This window comes from Cnephaeus nilssonii (assembly GCF_951640355.1).
Source record: "Cnephaeus nilssonii genome assembly, chromosome: 14".
Classification (NCBI taxonomy): domain Eukaryota; kingdom Metazoa; phylum Chordata; class Mammalia; order Chiroptera; family Vespertilionidae; genus Cnephaeus; species Cnephaeus nilssonii.
Window position 1 is genome coordinate 66229851 of NC_137085.1, and position 21000 is coordinate 66250850.

Genomic DNA, 21000 nt, shown 5'->3' on the forward strand with positions numbered 1-21000 from the left:
TTATTAATCCTCAATCAAGGGTATTTTTTCCATTGATTTTTACAGAGAGTGGAAAGGGGAGAGAGAGAAAGAGAGATAGAAACAAACATTGATGTGAGAGGACACATTGATTGGTTGCCTCCCACACACATCCTGACTGGAGCCAGGGATCAAACCTGCAACCCAGTTGTACAGGTCCTTCATCAGGAACCAAAGCCAGGACCCTTCAGTGCACAGGCCAACGCTCTAACCACTGAGAAACACAGGCCAGGGAGGAAGAATAATGTTTAGAAAGTGACATTGGAAAGCAAGGAGAATGCCACATACTTTCCTTAACTTTGGAATTGTAGCATTGGAAGCTAAAACAGCCTTCATTACCAAAAGAGCTTTTGGGAAAGCCAATATTTTGTTAAAGGGAACAGTAAATGGAAGTACTTCATAACAGGACTCAAAATTTAAGGGAGTCAATCATGGACCAGAAAGCACAGAGAAAAGATTAGGAGATCAGAAAGAAGCTGTATATGTCAGGGGAGGAAAACTTACCGGCCTATGGGATAAGAGCATGGGAGAGATAACTAGAGGGGTTTGTATTTTGATAAGATAACTAGAGGCCCAGTGCACGAAATTCGTGCACAGGTAGGGTCCCTAGGCCTGGCTGGTGATCAGGGCCGATCGGGGCCTTCTGGCTGTGGGCCAGGGCCTTCCTTCATTCCGCGCCACCCCCTGGTGGTCAGCGCACAACATAGCGGGTGATCAAACTCCCGGTCTCTGGTCAAACTCCCGAGGGGTCACTTTGCATATTAGCCTTTTTTATATATAGATAAGGAAATGGGGAAGTCATGTTGTAGTAAATGATTTCATGGTTCTAAATGGGACATTAATGTCAAATTTGAACAAAATTAAATCAGGCTCAGCCTTGTAGTAATACCTGGAATGGCAATTTACAAGAAAAATCATTGTGGATTAAATGTTTGAAGGAAGGGTATGTGGGTCACTAGTGTATAGCTATAGAAGATATCAAAGGAGAATTGAACTATTCCTTGTTTCTAAGCAGTGGTTAAAGTGAACAAACAATGGCCAGTAATCACAAACCTTCAGCAGCAGCTCGACCTGTTTCACGAGGTGGAATTGGGTTGACAGGAAGGCCTCCTTCTGGAATCCGACCCCCATCAGGAAATATTCGAGTGGCAACTGGAGTAAGTTTAAAATAAATCTATTGAATTCTTGTGCATATATCTTGGTAAAGTTGGAAAGCCTGTCTATAATAATAAATTCTTCTTTGCTCTTTCTTTACTTTATGAACACACTACATGTTTGTTTTTTGAAAATGTTGAGAAGTATAAATGTGGGACAATGTCTGGAAGACACTGTAGAGAGAAGAGGCATGCTCATGCTGATATTCAAATGTACTTTAAAACTACAAGTATTCAAGTGGTGTAGTGTATTGGTGTAAAATCAAATGAAATGGATAAACCAGAAACAGAATCAAGGCAAGTAAGAATTTAATTAATGACTAAGGTGGCATTTCAAATTAGTTGAAAAAGCATGGAGTATTCAGTAGTGCATTCAAATGACTGAAAACCATTTGTTTTTAAAAAATTGATCCCTACCTCACTCAAAATTTAAGATATGTTAGGAACTTTATATTTAAAAATAGGGAAATCATAAATGTACAAGAAGAAAACACAGGCAAGTATTTCATATAAACTTATTATGGGCTAGGACTTTGTAAAATGACACAAATACTGAAAAAGAGGGTATTTTTATATTTTAATTTATCATATTGAAAACACTATTGAACAGCTAAAAGAAAAATGACAAACTGGTAAAGGAATATTTGCAATATATATGTCATACATAGAGTTCAGAATATATAAGGGTTCTTTCTGTATTAAATTATAAACCAATCTAAATTCAATGAGATTTCTTCTGGTGGTAGTGTGTGTGGGTGTGTGTGTGTGCGCGCACGCACGCATGGGGGGGATATCATTATAAAACTAAAATTTATCTAAAACAATAAAAGAAAAAAGAAAGTACGATAGTTTAATATAAAAATATGTTATAAATAATAAGTAAAACAATGTTCTGGTTGCCAAAGCAGTCTAGAAACAAACTCTAACAAATATTAAGAGCTTATATGTAAGACTAGAGGCCCGGTGCACGAAATTCATGCACTTGGGGGGACGGTCCCTCAGCCTGGCCTGCTCCCTCTCACAGTCTGGGAGCCCTGGGGGGATGTCCGACTGACGACTTAGTGAGCCTAAGCCGTCAGTCGGACATCCTTAGCATAGCCACGGAGGCAGGAGAGGCTCCCACCACTGCTGCTGTGCTCACCAGCCATGAGCCCGGCTTCAGGCTGAGCGGCGCTCCCCCTGTGGGAGCACACTGACTACCAGGGGACAGCTCCTGTGTTGAGTGTCTGCCCCCTAGTGGTCAGCACGCATCATAGTCACCATTCATTCCACTATTCGGTCATGTGCATATTAGCCTTTTATTATGTAGGATACGCTGTAGATGAGGCCCCCTAGAACCATAAGAAATGCAACAAATTCACTGTTAACTCATTCTCGAATTGCCCCCACCTAAAATCAAATTGCCCCCCTCTTTGGGGCATGTGCTGCACCTTGGGAACCATTGGGCTTGACACTTTTCCTCTCTGAGCTTCATTTCTGAATACATACGCATATACCATGGGAATTGGAATTTCTTCTCCGCCTACCTCACTGGGTTGTCACGAGGAGGTTCTGAGCTAATAAACCTAGAAATGTTTCATCAAGTAAGTGATGTCTAAATGGGAAGGGATTGTTATTTTTAAGCTCTCGGATACTCTCGCAGGTAGCAGGTGCTGATTAGGGGAGGAGGGCATGATTGTTCCCTGGGACTGTAGCTATGGAAGCTTTGCAGAGGGTTCCGCAGGCCTTGGAGGGGCAGGCTCTGGCCAGCAGCCCTGTGGTAGTGGTTATCCCTGGAGGCACTGGCGGGGGGCAGGGCATTAAGGGGGTGGCGAGGCTGAAGGGGGAGTAACTGTCAAACCTTCCTGCTTGGCGCCATTTTTTCAGTTGTATGTGGCTGTTTCACAGCTGTACCTGCTCACAGTGGGGCTCCAATCTCTTGGAGCGGGGTCGGGGCTGGGCCAAGGCGGAGCCAGGTGGGCTAGGAGGGTGGGTTTAGCCACGCCCCCAGTGAGGTGTGTCACGCTTCCACTGTGGAGACAGCACTGCTGCTGTTGCGGGGCGGGGAAGGGTCTGACTCTGGGGGGCCTCTCAGGCCTGCCTCCACCCGGGTGTGGAGTTGTAGGGATGAGAGGCGTGCCTGGCCCTAGCGGAGGGGGCCTGGCAGCGGTGGACTGCGGGCCCCAGGTGCCGCGGTGCTGACGGGTGGTCGCCGGCGTGCTATTGTTGTGGGTGCCCCTGGCGGGGTTTGGTGGGGGAAGAGACCGGGAGTCGGAGGTGCGGGCTGCAGCTACCCCCAAGGCTGGGTCTTCTCCCCATCTGGTCTGCCTCCCCATTCCCCCAGGGGTGTGGGGGCTGGGGTAGGGTGTCCGTCTGCCCCTCTGGGGGTGCGGGGGCTGGGGTAGGGTGTCCATGCAGGGGGATTGGAAGAGCTCCCTGTGGCCGCTTCCTCTTCCTTCTTTGCAGTCCAGGCTCCTGTCAGGCACTCTCCTCAGACCTCCGGGAACTTGGCTCCAGCTGCCCACCCCCTGCTGCACGTGCAGCCTCCTGTTAGTCTGTCAATATGCAAACTGGTCGTTACTAGGACACCGTAATAGACAATTAGCAGATTACCTCTTTGAATGTATAGATAGTGTCATAAATAAGTGAATCAGAGAAAAATACATTAGAACAAAATCCATTAACTTTATAAACTGATAATTCTAAGCAGAATAATATCCTATAAAGATAATTATTATATTTTCTTTTTAAAAAATATATTTTATTTATTTATTTTTAATATATATTTTATTGATTTTTTACAGAGAGAAAGGGAGAGAGAGAGAGAGTTAGAAACATCGATGAGAGAGAAACATCGATCAGCTGCCTCCTGCACACCCCCCACTGGGGATGTGCCCGCAACCAAGGTACGTGCCCTTGACCGGAATCGAACCTGGGACCTTTCAGTCCACAGGCCGACGCCCTATCCACTGAGCCAAACCGGTTAGGGCTACATTTTCATTATAACTACTAGAGGCCCGGTGCACGAAATTCGTGCACTGGGGAGGGTGTCCTTCAGCCCAGCTTGCACCCTCTCTAATATGGGACCCCTCGAGGGATGTCTAACTGCAGGTTTGGGCCTGATCCCTGTGGAATCGGGCCTAAACCTGCAGTTGGACATCCCTCTCACAATCCGGGACGGCTGGCTCCTAACCGCTCACCTACCTGCCTGATTGCCCCCTAACTGCTCCCTTGCTGGCCTGATTGCCCCCTAACTGCTCCTCTGCGGGCCTGATTGCCCCCAAATACCCTCCCCTGCTGGCCTGATCACCCCCAAGGCTTTTATTAGTATAGATATGACCCTGCACAGAAAATTTTACTAACCCTGCTTTACAATAAGGGCTTGACGATTGAATCATTAGGACCAGACACCAAGATTTCCTTTCTTTGAATAGTGGAGGGAATACTTATCTTGTCTTTAAGTTGCCCGGAAATTAAAATGAGATAATGACTTAGAAAAGTATAAAAGCACCATATAAAGACAACTGTCTTTTTAATGAAGTGGCAAAATGAAAAACACTTTTTATTCTCCCCTTCCTTCCTTTACAGCTTTTATTTAAACTTTGAAATTTATAAAAATTTCACTCCAATTTTCTTTCATTTCTTTACATTCAACATTATTTTGTATTGGTTTCAGGTTTTATATTAGTTACAGAATAGTGGTTAGACAATCATATACTTTACAAAGTGTTCCCCGATATTTCTAGTACCCACCTGGCATCATACCATCATTACAACACTATTGACTATATTCCCTATTTAAGTGAAATGGGTTTATAGGTTCCTTTCAGTCTTTCTTTTGTGTTGCTTGTCCTTCCTTTTCTTTCTCACTTCTTCCCTCATTTTCTTTATATAGTATCTCAATTGGCCATCAAAGCTCAGTGAAGGCACTGGGACACGCTTCATCCATTTTACAGACCAGGAAACTGAGGCCAATTCCAGTTGGCTGTGGAACTTGACTCAGCACACAGGAAGCCCTCAGAGCCATGCTCTTTGCGCTTCCTAAGGGGCAGCGGCCCAGCAAACAGAACAAACCTTCCAGTCAGGCTTCTGAGTCTTTCTCAAGCACCTCTTCATTGCGGATGCTCCACATTCTTTCCTCTCCCCCCATTCTTTACTGCCCCCCCTTCTCCGAAGCAGGTGGAAGGCTTCCCACTCACTGCCTAGGCATGCTCTGCTATGGGGCAGGGTGTAGCGAGCTTGCTTTTGGGTCAAGGCAGGAGCAGGAGTCACTGCCACTGAAGTGTGAAGGCCGCCTGAGCGAGGCCCATTAGCACTGGGAGCTTCTCTGAATCACATCAGTCAGTCCAGTACCCTGGAGTGCAGCACCCCTCCACTGAGGTGGCACCACCCCTCAACCCCCGCCTCAGGGGTGAGGGTCCTTGCCCCTCTGCCAGGAGTCCTTCCATGGCCCTTGATCCCTGGCTGGGCCCACCCACGTCTTGGGGGCACTGTAGAACCTCTGTCTCTCTGCAGATGAGGCAGATCCCTGCCCTAGGTCTCCGCAAAGCTATGAATCTGTGGCCAGAGGCCTGGTCTGGGTCTCAGCAACCACATGCCTGCAATGTTCCCAGGGACCCTGGGAGCGGCTGGGCGAGTCCCGCCTCACCTCCCCGGGGTGCCGATCTCCCCAGGGACCCCCGGCAGCGGCCGGATGGGCCCGGCCACACCCCCCCAGGCGGCCGATCGCCCCGGGACCCCCGGGAGGGGCGGGATGGGCCCAGCCACGCCCCCCCAGGCGGCCGATCGCCCCCGAGACCCCCGGGAGGGGCGGGATGGGCCCGGCCACGCCCCCCCATGCGGCCAATTGCCCCCGGGACCCCTGGCAGCGGCGGGATGGGCCCGGCCACGCCCCCCCAGGCGGCCAATCGCCCCTGGGACCCCTGGCAGCGGCGGGATGGGCCCAGTCACGCCCCCCCAGGCGGCCAATCGCCCCCGGGACGGGCGGGATGGGCCCGGCCACGCCCCCCCCAGGCGGCCGATCGCCCCTGGGACCCCTGGCAGCGGCGGGATGGGCCTAGCCACGCCCCCCCAGGTTGCCGATCTCCCCGATACCCTCTTGAGTGTCTGGGCAGCCAGGTCTCGCCTCCCCAGGGTAGCAATCTCCCCAGGGACCCCCGATCTAAGAGGACTGGGTGCCCCCATCTTGATCTTCTCAACGACCGGATAGGCCACCCGGAGTCCCACCCCCCAGCCTCCCGCCGGCCCAATCGTGGGCGTAGCGGAGGTGCAGTCAATTTGCATGCTTCTCTATTATAAGGTAGGATAATAGTGAAATTTGAATATAACCTAAATGGGTTTGCAACAGATGAATCATAAAAAAATTATATATCTATCCCTATTATAGACTATTAGGTACCCATTAAAAATTTTTTAAAGCACATTTTAGAAAATAATATATATAATATAGTATTAAATTGAAAGAAAGAAACCACAGGTGTGATGTAATTTAGTATAAAATTATATGTACACAGAAAGAAGTGAATACACCAAAATATTCATGGTAATTTCTCTGATGTTTACAACAAATGGTTTTACTACCTCATAAGGTACATATACAGCTTGGACTATAAGATAATGTTGGGTCCTATGCTTAATTCACAAGAGCAGTATTTTGGGGAGGGAATAATTTTGTTGAAATCAGTTTTTTTACATTTTTGAGATTTTTCTAGAGTTTCAGGTAATATCATCAATTTATACTGAAATGATTTTTCTAAAATCATATGTAGTACTGAGTTAGGATATCTTTTTTATTTATTCTAGTAAGAATTTATGCTTGTTAATTAAATATTATTAAAAGGAATATGACATTTATTGGCCACCTAATATTTGCCAGGTGCTTTACCTATTTAATGTTTGCAGTTTTTAAAAGAGTAATGCTCATTGTAAAATATGGAAACAAACAAGTGTCAGCGTTTCCTCCTACCCTAGGTATGATCATTGTCAACAGTGTGACATGTATCCTTCCAGACTTTTTCTATTTATTTACAAACACTAACACATATCCTATCTAATAAAAGAGTAATATGCAAATTGACCATCACTTCAACACACAAGATGGCTGCTCCCATGTGGACACACGATGGCCGCCACAAGATGGCCTGCAGAGGAAGGCAGTTGTGGGCAATCAGGCAAGCAGGGGAGGGCAGTTAGGGGTGACCGGGCCAGCAGGGGAGGGCAGTTGGGGGGGACCAGGCCGGCAGGGGAGGGCAGTTAGGAGTGACCAGGCTGGCAAGGGAGGGCAGTTAGGGGTTACCAGGCCAGCAGGAGAGGGCAGTTGGAGGGGGGACCAGGCCTGCAGGGGAGGGCAGTTTGGGACAACCAGGCTTAAAGGGGAGGGCAGTTGGGGGAGACCAGGCCTGCAGTGGAGGGCAGTTGGGGGTGACCAGGCCACCAGGGGAGAGCAGTTAGGGGTGACCAGGCCAGCAGGGGAGGGCAGTTGGGGGCAAACAGGTCAGCAGGGGAGGGCAGTTAGGGGTTATCGGGCCAGCAGGGAAGGGCAGTTGGAGGGGACCTGGCCTACAGGGGAGGGCAGTTGGTGGGAACCAGGCCAGCAGGGGAGGGCAGTTGGGGGGACCAGGTCTGCATGGGAGAGTAGTTAGGGGCAACCAGGCCGGCAGGGGAGGGCAATTTGGGGTGACCAGGCCTGCAGGGGAGGACAGTCAGGGGCAATTGGGCCAGCAGGGAAGCAGTTAGGGGGTGATCAGGCTGGCAGGCAGAAGCAATTAGGAGCAATCAGGCAGGCAGGCAGGCAATCAGTTGGGAGCCAGCAGTCCTGGATTGTGAGAGGGATACCAGATTGGAGAGGGTGCAGGCTGGGCTGAGGGACACCTCCCCCCCCCCCATGCACGAATTTTGTGCACCGGGCCACTAGTGTGTATATAATGATGGTTTTAGCATTTTTCAAAATGAAGATGATAATATATAATTCTTGTCCTTTACTTTCAGTAATATATAATAAATATATCAGTAGCATACCATAAATATATTTCCATGTGAATACACGTGTATCTATTTCATTTTTTAATTTTTTAATTATTATTTTTTAAATCCTCACCTGAGAATAGTTTTTCCATTGATTTCTAGAGAGGGCAAGGGAGGGAGGAGGAGGAGAAAGAGAGAAACATTGCTGTGAGAAAGACACATAGATTGGTTGGCTCCTGAACAGGGCCCTATCAGAAAGGGAACCTGCAGCCAAGGTACATGTGCTTGACCCGGAATCAAACTCATGACCCGTGGGTGCATGGGCCAATGCTCTAACCACTGAGAAAAACCGGTCAGGACTCTTTGCTTTTTTAAATGTGTGCAGTTTTAATTTATACTTTCTTTATACTTTCATCTGGATAATTTTTAAAAAGTTGCATAGTTATTTGAGTAGCTGTCACGATTATGCTCACATAGAGCTGAAGAGGAAATTATTTAAAAGAATTACCCAGGGAGAGATTTAGCATTCTCTCACAAGATCATTCACAATAAGCCTGAATTAATTTCATTTGAATTTGTTGACAGTGTTCTTGTGTCCAACCAATTTCTTCTGGAATGTGTCACTGTTGCTGGACTCCTGTACTCAAAATAATTACCAAGTAATCCTCAGAATCACTTAAGAACTATGTTAGCTGATAGGATTAGAGGCTACCAGCTAACAATTAAAAACAATCAAAATGAATGACAGTGGTTGTATCCAACCTCAGTATAAAATTTCTACTACATATTTAATTTATTACTTTACTGTTTGGAAATGAGGCGGGAAAAAGAAAAGTGGAAAAGGAAGATAAAAGAAGGATAACTTGGAGCACTTTCAGGTTATCTTTTATACCTTCCCATGCCCGTGCTCACTATATGCACTGACAAGAAGGGAGTCTTGCTCATTCCTCAGGGTGTGTAGTGTTATATTGGATTTTGTAGACCTGAAGTAATAATGTGAATGCTTGCTGAATGAATTAAGCCCTTTCATACGGGGCTATCTTGTGATGGGATTATATCTAATTTTTTTTTAAAGTGAAAATTTTTTTCTGATTTTAAAGGTAATATTTACTTTCTGTATCAATGCTGAAAACACCAGATGACAAAATAAAAATTAACTATAACATCATTATATAGAGATAACCATTGTTACTATTTTTTTGTATAATCCTCCAGACTTTTTGTTTTACAAAATGAAATTATAAAATACTTTTTTGTAAACTATTTTGTTATATACTACAACTTATTTAGCTATTAATCTATGGTTATATGAGGAAAAATATCTGGACATTTAACTCCTTTCCAGTTTTGAAGTATTATGAAGTCTATACATAGAAATTTAAAATTTAAAGAATTTTACTTAACACTATTTTATATTTCAAACAAAAAATATGGGACTATTTTACAAATTATGTCAAACTAAAATTTAATATTCTCTTTTTGGTCTTAATAGTAAGAGTTACAGTGCTTTTCTAGTTTATTAAAAGTGAAATCTTGTTTGTTATTTAGATATCACCTGGAACTGCAAGACCAGGCTCCCGTGGTGGCCTCATAGGGACAGGAGGAGTTCTGTCTTCTCAGATTAAAGTTGCAGATCGTCCAGTAACACAACAAGGTTTGAGTGGAATGAAAACTGGGATTAAAGGTATCTATTTTAAGAAGATGAGTACATTTTGTATAAGAAATATTGTAGTACCATATTACTAAATCAGAATTACAGAGTGAAAGAGGCAGTTTTACTCAGTTCTTATTCTGCGATTCACAAAATAAGAGAATAACATTATGAGCTGGAGAGTTATCTATATAATAAAAGGCTGTTATGCAAATCCACAGGGTGAGCACTGCTCAGCCAGAAGCCAGGCTCACAGCTGGCAAGCCCAGCAGCAGTGGTGGCGGGAGCCTCTCCCACCTCCCCAGCAGTGTTCAGGATGTCCCACTGACAGCTTAGGCCAGTGATGGCGAACCTATGACATGCGTGTCAGCACTGACACGCGTAGCCATTTCTGATGACACGCAGCCGCTTAGGCGGCCGCATGCCGAGGATGAAACATTTGCTGCTCCTGAGGATGAAACATTTGCAAAATAATGTTTTTTCCTCAAAGTGACACACTACCCGAGTTATGCTCAGTTTTTTGGCGAAGTTTGACACACCAAGCTCAAAAGGTTGCCCATCACTGGCTTAGGCCCTCCCTGAGTGGGCCTAAGCCGTCAGTCGGACATACCCCGAGGGCTCCTGGTCTGCAAGAGGACACAGGCCAGGCTGAGGGATTCCCCCCTCCAGTGCACGAGTTTTGTGCACTTGGCCTCTAGTTTACATACGTGAGGTATTTTGATCTTCATTTCTAAACATGGAGGTTTGCTACAAATTCAAGAAATTTGAAATAAATTGAAGAAAAGCTTAAGAATGAAAATTAGATTTCTAGTACTCTATGAAAATATTCTGAAATACTTTTTTATTGTTTCTATATAAAAATTACATTATTAAGATATTTGTGTATGAGGATCAAGAAATGTTACTTTTCTAATAATTAACACTGCATTACAATACGTAAGAAATGAGGCTACCATAGATTTATAGCACATCTCTCATTATGCTTCTCTCTATGAGTGTAGAAAGCCATAACCAAAAACAGCAAAAAAAAAAAAAAAAAAAAAAGGCATAACTATACACTGTATGTTATGATTCAAATAATTGGTCTGTGTGTGTGTGTGTGTGTGTGTGTGTGTGTGTATATATATATATATATATATATATATATATATATATGTATATGTATATGTATATAAAAGCATGGTGAACTGTTTTATTTTCTATATTTGTGGCAAAGGACTTATCAGGAATGAAGATATTTTACTGGTACAAAATTAACTATAAGATATCATAATACCCTTTATAATATAGTATGTCATGCCTTTCAGAAGACTTCATTTTCTTACTTGTATTATAACAAACTTAGCTCACGAAATATTAAAAACCAATAGATTATTTAGAAATGCTTGGTTAATCAATACTGTGAAAAAATGAGTCAAAATTATGTAGTTGTTTAGTCTTTAAAACCCTATTCATGGAAATGTTTGGGTGTTTAATATTACTTATTAAACATTAAAGGTAGAAACATATGAAATTCTATAAATAATTCAGTAAAAATAGGTAGGGGAGGGTGGGTGGATGGAAAGAGATCAACCAAAGAACTTGTATACATGTATACATAACCCCTGGACACAAACAATAGTATGGTGAAGGCCTGGGGGTGGGGGTGAGGGGTGGGCTAGAAGAGGTCAGTGGGGGGGAAAAGGGACATATGTTATACTTTCAACAATAAAGATTAAAAAATAATTCAGTAAGTATTTATGCTTTATTAATTTCTCCTTCAAAACAGGACCAAATATCATTTAGTCAGTTTCTACCAATATATTGCAAAGCCTTGCGTAAACATTTTTATTGTTACCGCCATCTGTTGTGATTTTTGTCCTGACCTATTCTAGTGCCCCATTTCCCATTCTAATAAGACATTCTCTCTCTCTCCTCTGCTAAGACCTCCCTAGCTTTACACCTCACACCTTGCAGGGCACTTCATCTGTCTCAAGATTTGGGACATTTAACCTAGGAGTACTTTCCGTAGTCTTTCTGAAATATAAGATCATGTGTATAAAAACGTCTCTGAGACAAATTATGAAAAATCATCATCTCTTACTTGCATTGAGAAATTCAGTCTAAATCTGCACTGTCCATCATGCTAGCCAATAACTACATGTAGCTATTTAAATGTAAATTAATTAAAATTAAGTAAAATAAAACTTGAGTTTCCCAATAGCTCCAGCCACATTTCAAGTGCTGGTAATCCCAGGTAATTCATTTATTGGGCAGTACTGATATAGAATATTTTCATTATTGCAGAAAGTTCTCTTTGATAGCCCTTTTATAGACTCTCTTTGACCCAGTTTCCATTCAGTCAACCTGTGTCTTAAGCCCATTTTTGTGGGCTTAACTCAAGCTTCTATTATATCACTAGCAGCCCGTTTGCACGAAGATTCGTGCAATAGACCTTCATTCACCTGGCTGCCTGTACCAATTTTCTGCCGGCACCGGGGACCCAGGCCTTGGCTGTGGCCACCGCCTTCTGCCTTCTTTCAGGGTCGGGGCTTGGCCCCGGGCGGTGGCCTTGGGCTTGGCTGCACCCCAGCGTCCCTGCTAAGGATCGTAGGAGCCGACCCCCGGTGGTTGCCTGCTATCTGTGCAGGCTCCCCGCTGGTGCCCAAGGCCGGGAAAGCCTCCGCCCGAGGCTTTCCCGGCCTTGGGCTCCGCCGCACCCCAAAGTCCCTGCAACGGTTTCCTGGTGGGCGTGGCTGGTGGGCGTGGCTGGTGGGCGTGGCTTGTGGGTGTAGCGAAGGTATGGTCAATTTGCATATTACTCTATTATTAGGTAGGATAATGGTAAGATATTAGTTCTCATTTCCATTTCCATGATTCTTCTTGATTATCTGATTTATTGGCACATTCATGAGGACTGTCAGAGAATTGTGTAGTATAATTTTGTTTGTGCTTTTGATTTGCTGTTTTGGTGGCATTTCCAAACTGAATACTAATGCTTAAAAACATTTTTTTTTTTTTTAGGTCCCCAGAGGCAAATTTTAGACAAATCTTACTATCTTGGACTTCTTCGGTATGTTAAATAAATGTGTTTTTTTCTATGCATTACATGAAGTTTTAACTGTTGTACTTATTAAGATAATTAGGTATATGTTGATTTATAAGAATTATTTTGTGTTCTAACGTAATTTTTGGATAATTTGGCTGTATTACAAAATACATGTATAATGCAATTAGGCTGAGATTTTAAATTTTATGTATTTGCATGTAAGCTATATATTTCAAGTTCACTTTTTAAAATCTCTAATGATAAAAATAATACTTTATGCTTCTTTCACTACTTGTTCTGAAATACTATTGAAATGTCACCAGTTACATCTAACAAGAAAATGAATATATATATATATGTATTTACTTGTAAGCATTACTTAATACAAAGTTTTACCTAAATATATAGGGTGTCCCAAAAAATGTATACGCACTTGGAATGATTATAAAGTCAGTGTTATTAATAATTTAAAAAAATCTACAGAAATAAATAATTTTTTTTGTTAATGCCTGTTTTCAAACTGATGACCGTTCTGGTCCAGGCACTGCTGATTATGTAAAGCAATGGAATTGCAAATATCCTAAATCATTTTGGCCCGGCTTGTGTGGCTCAGTGGTTGAGTGTTGACCCATGCACCAAGAGGTCTGGTTCTATTCCCAGCCTGGGCACATGCCCAGGTTGTGAGCTCAATCCCTGGTGGAGGGGTGGGAGCAGGTATGCAGAAGGCAGCTGATCTATGTTTCTCTCACATTGATGTTTCTCTCTCTCCCTCTCTCTAAAAAAATCCATAAAAACAATAAATCCATAAAAACAGTATGGCTCAATGGTTGGAGGGTTGAGGGCTCAATTCCTGGTCAAGTGCACTTGCCTGGATTGTACGTTTGCTCCCTGTCCCCTGGTTGGGGTGTGTTCAGGAGGCAGCCAGTCAACGTGTCTCTCTCATATCGATGTTTCTCTCTCTCTCTCTCTCTCTCCATCCCTCCCTTCCACTCTCTCTGAAAAACAATGGGGAAAATGTCCTCTGTTGAGGATTAACAAAACAAAAAATTCAATAAAAACATATTTTTAAAAAAAGAATCATTTCATCGGGTATTTGTGCACCCTCCATTTGTCAACTGTTGCCGGTTTTGTACCATAAACTTTATCTTTTATGTAACCTCATAAAAAAGTCTAAAGGATAAACCTTTAAAGCTTATTCTGGCCTCACCCTTTATTTTAAATCAGTCAAACCTGAAAACAAGTGAAAAGTAAGTGAGTTATCAGCTGTTAAAGTGTGTATACATTTTTTTTTGGGGGGGGCCTGTGTCCCCAAAAAATGTATACACAGCCTATCTAATAAAAGAGAAACATGCAAATTGACTGTACCTCCGCTACACCCACAAGCCATGCCCACCAGCCAATCAGGAGTGAGTATGCAAATTAACCCAACAAATATGGTGGCAGCCACAGAGCTGGAGCAAGCAGGAGGCTTGGATTGCCCCCAGCGATGGAGGAAGCCAAGCTTCCCGCCCGCCCTGGCCTGCCCTGGCATCCGCTCAAGGCTACAAAGTTTCAATTATAGAAGATAAATAAATCCCAGATACCAGGGCCTCTTGGGTCCCCCGGGGGTGTGTGGCCGGCCTGCAAACCACCACAGGCCCCTCGCCCAGGCCGCCCCACGCCCCAAGGGAACCCCCACCCTGATCTGGGACACCCTTTAGGAAAAACCAGCTGGCCCCCACCCGTGCACCAGGCCTCCATCCTATCTAATAAAAAGAGTAATATGCAAATTGACCATCACTCCAACACACAAGATGGCTGCCTCCATGTGGTCAAAGATGGCTGCCCCCATGTGGACACAAGATGGTCGCCACAAGATGGTCAGCAGGGGAGGGCAGTTGGGAGGGACCAGGCCTGCAAGAGAGGGCAGTTGGGGACGATCAAGCCTGCAGAGGAGGGCAGTTAGGGGCAATCAGGCTGGCAGGTGAGCAGTTAGGCATCAATCAGGCTGGCAGGGGAATGGTTAGGGGGTGATCAGGCTGGCAGGCAGAAGCGGTTAGGGGCAATCAGGAAGGCAGGCAGGCAAGAAGTTGGGAGCCAGCAGTCCTGGATTGTGAGAGGGATGTCCAACTGCCCATTTAGGCCTAGTAGGATCGGGCCTAAACAGGCAGTCGGACATCCCTTGAGGGGTCCCAGATTGGAGAGGGTGCAGGCTGGACTGAGGGACACCCCCCACCCCCTGGGCACGAATTTCGTGCACCGGGCCTCTAGTTTTGAATAATTATGAAGGCAGTGCTTGTACTTCAATTGCATTTTCAAACTTCCAGTAGCATTTTAGGATGAATTTTCTTTGTTCAAAGCTTACTGGTAGTCTGGCTGAAAAGAAAGAAACATCAATTGAGCTGTCAGCGGTTAAAGTGTGTATACATGTTTTTGGGACACCCTGTGGATTTGGTGAGTTGTTACAAATGTGGCCTAATTTTAATTAATTCCTAAGCTTTGTTATATATCTCTATGCAGCTCTAAATCAAGAACATATGTCTTATTTTCTACCTACCTTTTTCCTCTTCTCAGATGTCCTACTATCTTATTTCCATTTTCCCATTTTACTTTATTTTCTTCTTTGCTCCTCATCTATACCTTCTTTCTCTCTTATTTCCACTTCACCTAATCCTTCTATTGTGTCCTAAAAGTTCATTTTTCTCTTAGTCCTTCTTGATTGTTTTCTCGATTACGTGAGGCTTTTTGATTCTCCAACTTCTAGAATAAAGAGAATTGTGTTTTCCCCATCTACCCTTGAAGCTAACATCAATGAGAAAAAGAGGCCATCATTGTATAGCATCTCTTGATACGCAGCCATTTTTTATTCAAAAGAAGGAAACAAAATAAAGCCATTTGTCATCATTGCATTGCCTCTCTTCTCCAAGATTTGTGATTCTGCATCAAAGAAGAGTAGTTCTAGCTACTTGTGTAATTGTTTGATTCTAGAGCAGTGTTCAACTGGTGGTGATTTTGCTCCCCAGGGAACATTTGCCAATTTTTAGACCCATTTTTGGTTGTCATAATTGAAGTTCGGAGGATATGCAACTGGCATCCAAACTAGGGATGCTGTTAAACATCCTACAATGCAGAGGATAGTCCCCTCACCCCATGCCAAGGTATTACTTAGTTATCTCACTCTTGAGACACCTTGTCCTAGAGGGAAGCAGGAGCTGTGAGAGTGACACGTAGGCATCTACTTCTGTCTCTAGATTGTACCAGTTTGACCAGGTTTCCATTCTGGTCCTTTGTCATCTTTCTTATTGAGTAGAGAATCTATGTTAGCTTTTTATCCGTTGGGATATACCTCATTCTTAAATAAGCCACTTAAATTATTTTTAAGTGAAATTTCACAAAACCATTTATATTATTACACATTTATGAAAAGTTTTTTTGTTTGATTAGAAAGTCTTTTCTTGACTAGAAGTATTGCTGACTTATTTCTTTTCATTTAGAAGTAAAATAAATGAACTTACAACAGAAATTAATAAACTTCAGAAAGAAATAGAAATGTACAATCAAGAGAATTCAGTTTATTTGTCATATGAAAAGAGGTGAGTAATTTTGCAGCTAAAATATGCAAGATCTTTTTTATCAGTAGCATTTAATGTGATATATTTCAGGAGTTTTATACTGAATTTGTTTGTAATATTCATTTGTTTATTTATGTATTTATGAGTATTTATTTTATGCTTGCAGAGCTGAGACTTTAGCTGTTGAAATCAAAGAGTTTCAAGGACAACTAGCAGACTACAACATGGTATTTGCTTTTTCATAGAGATTTTCTTTGAATATTTTAATTTCCTTTTACCACTTAAAAATGTGTTATTTTAAATACCAAATAATACATGAATACATGCATATTGTAAAAGATTAAAACTATAGAAAGTGTAGAGATGAAAGTGTTGTGGCCTTGGCCTGGTAGCTCATCTGGTTAGAGCGCTGTCCTGATTCGCCAAGGTTGCAGGTTTGATCTCTGCTTAGAGCACATACAAGAAGCAACAAAATGACGTCTCTCTCTTCTCTTTCTTTTTTCCTCTCTCCCTTCTCTCTCTCTCTAAAAGTCAATAAAAAAAATTAATAAATTATTTACATTTTTACTGGTGTAATTTATAATCAGTTAACATCCATCTCCCCTGGGGAAGAGGGGAGGGAGGGAGGGAAGGGTCTGGGGAGTAGTTAGAGAAAGAGAGATCTTCTCCAAACTTTTGTCTTCTCTGGACCTTTCTTTATAAGCTCAGACATCTCAGAGCAGGCAAAACTCTTCAAGGTACTATCTGCAGGAACAGTAGTAGTTCATTATTGCTCACTTTTTTACATTCCTAAAAATGTAGTTTATTGATTGGCCAAAAGCACAGTGTATGCTTACTTAGGTAGCTTACTATTTGTTTTTATCTTAGAAGATAAAATACTTGTAAGTATTCATACTTAGATGAGTATTATTTGTAAGATTGAATACCTATATGATGGATTAAGAAAAATTTATACACTAATAGAATGTATTTTTTTGTGTATTTTTATTTTTAGTTGGTAGATAAACTTAATACCAATACTGAAATGGAAGAAGTAATGAATGATTACAACATGGTAAGAAAACTTATGAGCTGTAGATCAATTTAGATCATATCCTCCAAAACAAAACATTTATAGCTAGAAATAGTTTGATGAAACCTTATGGACCTTAGAGATAGGTATTACTCTGATCCCAAATACCACTATTGAGTTCTTTAGTTGTGCTTTTAAAATTATTTTCCTGATCACTGGCTCTCCCAAGTGGATGACACCATAGTGTCTTTCAAAAGGCTATGTTTTAACAGGTCCTGCATTTAGCATTAGGGAGTCCCATCCACATTTTCTTATATATAAATTAGTTTGCATATAAATTAATTTGATTTAATATTTGCATAAATGGAGCTGAGTACTCAGTGGACATATTATGGCACCTGTATAGAGTTTTATAAGAAAGTGGGAAAAACAAATAGTTACATGATGTCAGACATTAATACTACTTTTGATTGGTAAATGAGATGTTAGCAGCTAGTTTATTTTAATTATAAACACTTGGATGAAAATAACATGCAACTTATAACTTACATAGCTTATCATTTATTTACACATTCAAAGTTCTATGAAACCATCTATAATAATAAAAGCATAATATGCTAATTAGACCGGACAGCCGGACAACCTTCTGGACAAAGCTTGGGCTGTGAGGGCCGAGGCAAGCCGTGGCGGCTGCAAAAGCTGAGCCCCTTGCACAAATTTCGTGCATCGGGCCTCTAGTAGAATTTATAAAATGACTTTTTTCTAAATTGGGTTCTAAAAGCATGATAATTTAGTGAAATTATTCTTGGCTTTTAGAACACAGAAGTCCCAATTGGAAAACTATTTTTAATGCCAAATGCAAAAAGTAAAAACTTCTTTATGTGTTTTGTCAGTTATTTGGGATAGGTCCAAATTCTAGACTGAATATTTACAGGTAGAGTCAATTAGGAGTGCTCAGGTAAAATGCTGAATTATTTAAGAATAAAATTTGTGTTGGGTCTAAATTTAACATATTATTAACCAACTGTGGAACACCCAATAAATACTTGAGATTTTCATTTCATAAATTAAGTTTACATTGCAATATTTGACAAAATGAATACTTTTGATGTGAGATTACCATGCCTGTGAAAAAGACTAAAAAAAATCTGGTATGGTGATTTGTTAATTGAAACAAATACTATATATTTTTAAAAATTTTTCATGTGGCATTAGAATTATTATAATAATCTCTCAATTAGTTCACAATCTGAATAACCTTTAAATAGTTTGATTTAAATGGCAATTTCTTATCCCTCACTTTTGTGTTAACTCTTTATTTAGCTTAAAGCTCAAAATGATCGAGAAACACAAAGTATGGATATCATATTTACAGAAAGACAAGCGTAAGTACAATCAATATAGAAATAAAACATTTATAAGTGAGTCGTATTAGGTAGTTTAACTTCTGAGTCATGTACTTCCTTACAGATTTTCTTGTTTTTCCCTGTTGCATTTTTTAATTTAAAAAAGTTGAATATTTGCAATGCAAATTATTATTTACACAGCTATTATCTTTATTTACTATTAAGTACTGAAATTCTGTACAGATAAAAGCACTATATAGATTAGATAGCTATAATTTCTACTTCTAGGAGTTTAAAAGTCTTAAGATGAATCAAAACATCCTTATCTCTATGGTTTATAATTTTAACCTGGGCTTTTTAACTAATTTGAATTATGAGATTTAAACCCCAGTCTAATGAAAGGCACATTACTTGTATTTCATTATCTCATATATTATCCAATTATTAATTGATAATAACTAAACTAAATCCATGTCATAGATTTAGATTATATGTGCATCTTTATATATAACTGGTTAAAGATTAAATACCAAGGGAATTATGGCAGTGACACTAATGCCTACAAAACAATAAGTGGATGTCCACTTGGGCTGCTATAATACCATATCATAGACTGGGTATCTTATAAACATCAGGAGTTTATTGTTCACAGTTTTGGAGGTTGGGAAGTTCAATTTACCAAAATTACCAAAATTCTGTAATACCAAATATACTGTCATGTTACCTCTGCATGTACAGTAATAATGAAAACTAGGATGTTAAAATATAATAATAAAACTTTTGAAAGATAAATATAATTCTTGTGTTGATCAAAAACAAAGAAACCTCTCCCCCCCCTCCATTATTTGATGCTCTTGTAAAATGCTGTCTTAACAACTACATATGCTGGAAGTGTCTTCCCTTGTACAAAGAAAATTCCATATTCCTGGTGACCCAGCTCTTACATGAAAACTTTCCTTTTTGTTATTGTTGTTCTGTTATTTAGTGCAAATAGTTATCATTTACTTTACTTTATATAAGACTAGAAGGCCGGTGCACGAAATTCGTGCACGGAGGGGGGTTGTCCCTCAGCCCAGCCTGTACCCTCTCCAATCTGGGACCCCTGGAGGGATGTCCGACTGCTCGGTGGGATCGGGCCTAAACGGGCAGTTGGACATCCCTCTCACAATCCAGGACTGCTGGCTCCCAACTGCTTGCCTGCCTGCCTTCCTGATTGCCCCTAACCGCTTCTGCCTGCCAGCCTGATCACCCCCTAACCACTCCGCTGCCAGCCTGGTTGATGCTTAACTGCTCCCCTGCCAGCCTGTTTGCCCCCAACTTCCCTCCTCTGCCGGCCTGATCACCCCTAACTGCCCTCTCCTGCAGGGTTGATCACCTCCAACTGCCCTCCCTTGCAGGCCTGGTGCCTCCCAACTGCCCTCTCCTGCTGGCCATCTTGTGGCAACCATCTTGTGTCCACATGGGGGCAGGATCTTTGACCACATGGGGGCAGACATATTGTGTGTTGGAGTGATGGTCAATCTGCATATTACTCTTTTATTAGATAGGATAGAGGCCTGGTGCAGGAGTTGGGGCCAGCTGGTTTGCCCTGAAGGGTGTCCCAGATCAGGGTGGGGTTCCCTTGGGGCATGGGGCGGCCTGAGCGAGGGGCCTGTGGTGGTTTGCAGGCCAGCCATGCCCCCTGGCAACCCAAGCGGAGGCCCTGGTATCTGGAATTTATTTTCCTTCTACAATTGAAACTTTGTAGCCTGGAGCGGAGCCAAACCTGCTGCTCCCTCCATGGCCTGCAGCCATTTCTGTGGCAGTTAATTCACCTTCTATAATTGAAACTTTGTAGCCTTAAGTGGAGGCTGGGCCCGGCCAGGGTGTGCGGAAAGCTTTGCTTCCCCTGTCGCCGGGGGCAACCCTGGCCTGCTCTCTCATCTCAAGCTCCGTTCTGCCGCCATTTCTGTTTGAATTTGTTTACCTTCTATAATTGAAACTTTGTAGCTTGAGTGGAGGCTTAGGCCTGCAACAGCTCGCGGAAAGCTTGGCTTGCTCTGTTACCTGGGAAACCTCTGTGGCTGTAGGCATCTTGGTTGGGTTAATTTGCTTACTTGCTCTGACTGGTTTGTGGGCGTGGCTTGTGGGTGTGTCGATGGTATGGTCAATTTGCATATCACCTTTTTATTAGGTAGGATACTCTTCTAGGTACCTAAAGAATCCTACCTAATAAAAGGGTAATATGCAAATAACCATCACTCTGCTACGCCCACGATTGGACCGGCGGGAGGCTGGGGGGCGGGACTTGGGGTGGCC

The 21000-nt window shown here is 42.4% G+C and overlaps 1 protein-coding gene across 3 annotated transcripts in view; it reads left to right on the forward strand.

The window, feature by feature from the left end:
• Positions 1-21000, forward strand: part of IFT74 (intraflagellar transport 74) — a 110156-nt gene that overhangs the window by 4194 nt on the left and 84962 nt on the right. Inside the window, exons 2-8 of one of the 3 annotated variants that reach the window (XM_079790690.1) lie at positions 1034-1175; positions 9663-9798; positions 12769-12817; positions 16267-16365; positions 16511-16571; positions 17339-17398; positions 18680-18741. In XM_079790690.1, coding sequence (XP_079646816.1) covers positions 1053-1175; positions 9663-9798; positions 12769-12817; positions 16267-16365; positions 16511-16571; positions 17339-17398; positions 18680-18741 — 590 coding nt within the window. In that variant the 5' untranslated portion in view covers positions 1034-1052. The remainder of the gene's footprint in view (positions 1-1033; positions 1176-9662; positions 9799-12768; positions 12818-16266; positions 16366-16510; positions 16572-17338; positions 17399-18679; positions 18742-21000) is intronic. The other 2 variants (XM_079790691.1, XM_079790692.1) reach the window with 2 other exon arrangements.